The 5,648-nt window shown below is 47.8% G+C and overlaps 1 protein-coding gene across 4 annotated transcripts in view; it reads right to left on the bottom strand.

The window, feature by feature from the left end:
- The window catches only part of cep295 (centrosomal protein 295), an 18,908-nt gene that overhangs the window by 9,391 nt on the left and 3,869 nt on the right, over positions 1–5,648 (bottom strand). For 3 of the 4 annotated variants that reach the window (XM_016247486.1, XM_016247489.1, XM_016247490.1), the window contains exons 7-18: positions 5,303–5,486; positions 4,949–5,086; positions 4,629–4,868; positions 4,237–4,337; positions 3,470–3,637; positions 3,160–3,227; positions 2,859–3,078; positions 2,507–2,788; positions 1,916–2,066; positions 1,156–1,311; positions 916–1,074; positions 669–697 (exon numbers count right to left, since the gene is read on the bottom strand). In XM_016247486.1, coding sequence (XP_016102972.1) covers positions 669–697; positions 916–1,074; positions 1,156–1,311; positions 1,916–2,066; positions 2,507–2,788; positions 2,859–3,078; positions 3,160–3,227; positions 3,470–3,637; positions 4,237–4,337; positions 4,629–4,868; positions 4,949–5,086; positions 5,303–5,486 — 1,896 coding nt within the window. The remainder of the gene's footprint in view (positions 1–668; positions 698–915; positions 1,075–1,155; positions 1,312–1,915; positions 2,067–2,506; positions 2,789–2,858; positions 3,079–3,159; positions 3,228–3,469; positions 3,638–4,236; positions 4,338–4,628; positions 4,869–4,948; positions 5,087–5,302; positions 5,487–5,648) is intronic. The other variant, XM_016247487.1, reaches the window with a different exon arrangement.

Here is a 5,648-nt window from a genome sequence, read left to right as displayed (position 1 = left end):
GACACACACACACACACACACAAATACACACACAGACACACACACGCGCGCACACAGAGCTCAGTTCAAGTGTAGAGACCTTCATTATCATACACGCGTTATTCACATGTACTTTAGGTACAAAACACTATCATCATTGCTCAGACACAGACACACACACACACACACACAGAGCTCAGTTCAAGTGTAGAGACCTTCATTATCATACACGCGTTATTCACATGTACTTTAGGTACAAAACACTATCATCATTGCTCAGACACAGACACACACACACACACACACAGAGCTCAGTTCAAGTGTAGAGACCTTCATTATCATACACGCGTTATTCACATGTACTTTAGGTACAAAACACTATCATCATTGCTCAGACACAGACACACACACACACACACACAGAGCTCAGTTCAAGTGTAGAGACCTTCATTATCATACACGCGTTATTCACATGTACTTTAGGTACAAAACACTATCATCATTGCTCAGACACACACACAGACAGACACACAGCTTCTCTTGGGATAATCACTGGTGTGACGCACGCTCAGATTTGGCTAGATTTCATCACTGATCCGCACAGCTGTGGATCTCAGAGGAGCCGTCAGTGAGGTGATGTGCGTCACACCAGCAGATGATCATTGCTGAGACACTGACCACAATCTTACCTCTCGCTGGTGATTCATGCTGGACGGACCTAAGAAGTGAACAGGATTAGAAGAGTTTTAGCAATTAAGCATTTTAAATAACTGAAGGTCATCAAGTCAAAATGAAGTCACCCACACAACAGATTTCTAACAAACACACTGCATTTCTTGAACCGCTGTCTCTGAGCCTCCAGCACGGTTCTGCACATCACACAGCTTTCCAACTGTAGTGCACAGTGAGAAACCAGCAGAAAGTGTTGTTTCTTACTCGCTGAGGCTGTGGAGTCACACAGGAGCGTTTCTCTCCAGGACATGCGGCTGATTCTGCCCGTGACCTGTGACCTTTGACTCACGCTGTGACCGTCTTCAGAGGAGACGGCGGGCAGAGACGTGCTGCTGGACTCGCTCACATCAACAGACTGCAGCTCTGCAGGAGCCAATCACAGAGCACAGACTGGTCACATGAGGTCAGACACATCCTGGATGAGGATATGAGATGCTCGCGTACCTGTGTCCAGGCTGATGTTGACTGGAGTGTCCACTTCCTGTATAGCACTGAGTTCATGCTGCTCCATCTGCTGTAAGAAGGCCAAATGGGCGGGAGGACGAGACACTGGCGGCTTCACTCTCCCACGATGCACTAGGGCTGGATCATATACAGAGCCTACAAAATACATCTAGCACCATTATTGTGCGTGTTGACTATTGCCTTTTAAATCAATTTTAGTACTAGCTAGATACTAACAAAATGAATCTACAGAATCAAGAGCTCATGAAACCCAGTGAGAGAGTGAGAGAGAGAGAGAGAGAGAGTGAGTGTGTGTGTGTGTGTGTGTGTGTGTGTGTAAGAGTGTGTGTGAGCGTGTGTGAGTGTGCACACGCGTGTAAGAGTGTGTGTGTACATATTTTTCTACACTGGTGGGGACTTAAACCTGAATACACACAGACTCATGGGGACTCGTGTCACTGTGAGGAGCTAAACTGAGGTCCCCATGGGTACAGAAGCTTATAAATCATACAGAATGAGTTTGAGAAAATGCAGAAAGTCTCCTGTGAGGGGTAGGTTTAGGGGTAGGGTTGGTGTAGGACAATAGAATATACGGTCTGTACAGTATAAAAACCATTACGCCTATGGAGAGTCCCCACAAGGATAGCTGACCAGATTGAGTGCGTGTGTGTCTGTCTGTCGGTCAAGTCAAGTCACTATAGCGCTTTTAACAATACAATGTGTGTCTGCGTCTGTGTGCGTGTCTGAGCACTCAGTTTACCGTCTGAGAGGAGTGTTGTAGTGAGTGTGGCTCTGTCCCGTTGGCTGGGTGCTGTCGAGGGTTCAGTGTGGCCGTTAGCTTCTTCAATGGCATTTAGCAAAGTGTTCAAAATCGTCCGGTCTGGAACATCACTGACGCTCAACGCTGAACCCTGCCAGAAGAACAGCACTTTACTGTAGGACTCAACGATGTGATGCACAGTTCAAAACACTTCAAAAAATACTGATTCAAAAACACCGTTGGCTTGAACACACCTTTAGGTTTTCAATTTTCAAATTAAAAGTCGGTTTCATATTTTTGTGACATTAAAAAAAAATCTCTTGGTCAAATAACACTTGACAGAACACAGTGGAAAAAAAGTCACTCATATAGTTTTAGAATGACATGAGGGTGTGTACATGACAGTTTAATTTTTAGGTGAATTATCTAGTCAACAAGAGTCAAGACTGTTGTATAGTTTTTGTTTCAAATTTATTTACTGGTGAACTCTGTGCTGCACTTGGTGAAAACAAACAAACATGAAAAATACGCCAGAAACTTGCTGTCCCAGACAGCATCTGAAAGGTGGTTGGCCGGTCAGGTGAGGTTTACCTGTCTGTCTGCTGTGATCAGAGCCTGCAGGAAGTCTCTCTGTCTCCTCAGCTTTTGTCTGTCTGCCTCCACACACGGCTCACTCTGAAGCTGCGTCACTGATGTCTGGACCGGACCGAAGGAAGACGCCGTCACTGAAGCACTGATCTCAGCGGGCCGCGGCACTGCATGATGCTGCCGGCTGCGCAGGAGCTCCAGAAGCACAGAGGGGGGAGGAAGAGGAACACGGTCTTCCTGTCCATCCTGCGGTGAGCTGGACTCAGATCCAGAGGGGTTTGGCTGCTGAGGAAAACAGACGCTGTGAGGTTGGCGGATGTCGAGGACGGCGGCGTGACTGTTGTTTCACACTAACCTGTGACGGAGCAGGAGCAGGTGCTTTTCCTGGATGGAGGACATGAGGATCAGGGTGGAGAACGAGAGGAAGGGCAGGGCTGTGGGCAGACCGTGTCACCAGAGGAACGGAAGGCTGCGGTAGTGCTGCTGATGTGCTGCCAATGGCGTATCGTAACTTCAGAGTATGCTGATATTCCTCCAGCCGTCGACGAGCTTCTGCAACGCACTTCTTATGAAGTCTGTAGAGAAGAGCGCAGGCAAACAGTCACACACAGGCTACATCACGTGTATCACTGCTGCAGTGTGTGTTTCAGTCGGACCTGTTCTGCTCCAGGAGCCTCTGCTGGTACTGATGGAGTCTCTGCGTGTGCGTGACATCTGGCTTAGCCTACAACCCAATGTTGAGTTAGAAAGACCGTTCACCCAAAGAAGAAAAAAATAAATAAAAAAAAGAATTCCTGTCATCATTTACTCACTATTCCTTTAACAGAACGACAATGCCATTATCACAATGTTTTCAAAGTTTACAGGAAAATATACACATTTTTACGGAAAGGTGAGCATTAATAAAATCAACTTAAAAACTCAATAGTATATGGTTCACGCTCCATTAGGTGTGAATGAGGGCACCTCTGCAGGCGGGTCAGGAGGTGTTGCGCTCTGCCTGTGAGCAGCTTCCTGCAGCGTGGCGCTGGTGTGCTGAGTGTCTCTCAAGCGCTGCTCGAGCTCACAGCGTTTCTCCTCCAGCTCCTCCAGCAGAGCCAGCTGCTCCTGCTGCCGTCTCAACAGCACCTCCACCTGCAGAGGAGTCCAGCGAGATCATGTTACACACACAGACAAGAAAACATCTCTGTGCTACGCTGCAGTCTCTCTCTTCTCATACGAACACAGTTAGAATGGTCAACAACATCTTGTATTGTTCTGGTAACATAAGACTTTTAAAAGATGGCAAAAAACTCCAAAGTCTTAATTTGTTGCTAGATCTGTTTCTTACAGGGTTTGTACATATTTTAGCAATACATTTCCATAACTTGACACTATATTCATGACCTAATGTCCACGCAGAGAACATATCAACACATCACTGAATATTATAATTTATTTAACCAATATTAAAATCAGGATCCGAACTTCGTTTTGGAAACGGGTCCAGTCTAACAGTAGCATTCAGGTACAGAAATTAAAATATTTCTTGTCCATGTATTTATTAATCTGGTATAAGAGCATGCTGGCGTCCTCATGAGATCTGAGCTCAGTTCAAGTGTAGACACCTTCATAGAGCGCATGTGTGTTTCACAAGCACATCAGGAACAGTAGAGTCTCATCACAGCTCAGCCGCTTGCACACACTCTTAATGATCGACTGTGATCCAAACAGACAGTGATGGCCTAACTCACATGGGTCGGCTGGTCTGTGTGTGCTCTCCTCTCGCTCTCCACCCGCTCCTCCACCGGCAGCACCGATCCTGCCACCACGGCTTCATCACTAACATCCGGAGCTGAGGAACGAGATCAGAGGAGAAATCATAACGAGCCACTACACAACAACGCAAGGCAGCTGGATTATAAAAAATAAATACATTGAAATATAAAAGAAACAAATGTAGTAATTCACACTCTTAAAGGCTCAGTTCAACCAGGAAAGCTCATGCACTGTGTAAGATGCCCTTTAGGCTGTTCTGTTTGTTAGGATATTGGTGTAGAAACATTTGATGTCAAGAAAGCTTCACTCATAATTTTTCTGCTTTGAAGTGGTGTAACATTTCGCAGAAGTGAAGCTGAATGCTTACCGTCCTCAGTGTGTGTTGTGCTGGGCGTCTGCTGCTCTAAACTGCCTACTGAAGCTTTTTCCTGGCTGCTTAAAGATCCTGTTTCAACACTCAAGGCTTCCTCCTGTGTGTCTGCGTCACGTGACGTCACTGGCGTGTCTGCGGTCTGCTGACGGCTCCTCTGATCTCTCTGCCTCCTGATGCGCTCCAGCAGTCTGCTCAGAGCCCGTCTGCCCGCGTCAGCCGGAGGAGCAGAGGATGCTGCCGAAACATAACCGAGAATAGCACTAAAGTTCAGATCTCGACTGCGGTCCCATCAGGTGACGTGATTGGCTGCACACCTGCTGTTTCAGTGCCTGGGGTCTCGGGCTCCTCCCCTTCAGGGTCAAGGGTCACATCCAGCTCCTCATCATGACTAGAGGCGGACAGAGGAGGAAGAGGTTCGGGTACCAGCTGCATCACCAAGTCACCTTTGACCTCTGGAGAAGTGCACATGATGGAGACACGTTAACATCACATGCTCTCCACAACAACACACCACACGAGTGCTCGGTCAACACAAGCGCTGCAGGACAACACGCTCTGACGTTTAATATGTTATTGGTCTAATCATATCACCACTCATAGTTTCCCCTTCCATTCTGTGGAACATGTGTATTGATGTGGTGGAGTTTCAGTGAAGTGAGAGCACATACTGCGCTCCTCCGTGCAGACATCCTGAAAGGCGATCTCGAGCTCCCGCTGCTGCTCGTCCCGCAGCTCTTGCTGTCTGTAGAGAGGTTGGAAGATCTGCGCTGGGACGGTGTTCACTTCCTGTCTGCGGCGCAGGAGATCAGCCTGCTGCAGACGCTCCAGCTCACAGAGCAGCCGCGCACGATCCTACACACACACACACACACACGCACGCACGCACGCACGCACAGACACAGAGACGCACACAGACACAGACATGCGCACACACACACACACACAGACACAGAGACGCACACACACACACACACACAGACACAGAGACGCACACACACACAGACACAGAGACGC

Source organism: Sinocyclocheilus grahami, unplaced genomic scaffold (assembly GCF_001515645.1).
Source record: "Sinocyclocheilus grahami isolate Dianchi unplaced genomic scaffold, SAMN03320097.WGS_v1.1 scaffold838.1, whole genome shotgun sequence".
Classification (NCBI taxonomy): Eukaryota; Metazoa; Chordata; class Actinopteri; order Cypriniformes; family Cyprinidae; genus Sinocyclocheilus; species Sinocyclocheilus grahami.
The sequence above is the reverse complement of the archived record's forward strand: the minus strand, read 5'-3'. Positions and strand labels throughout refer to the sequence as shown.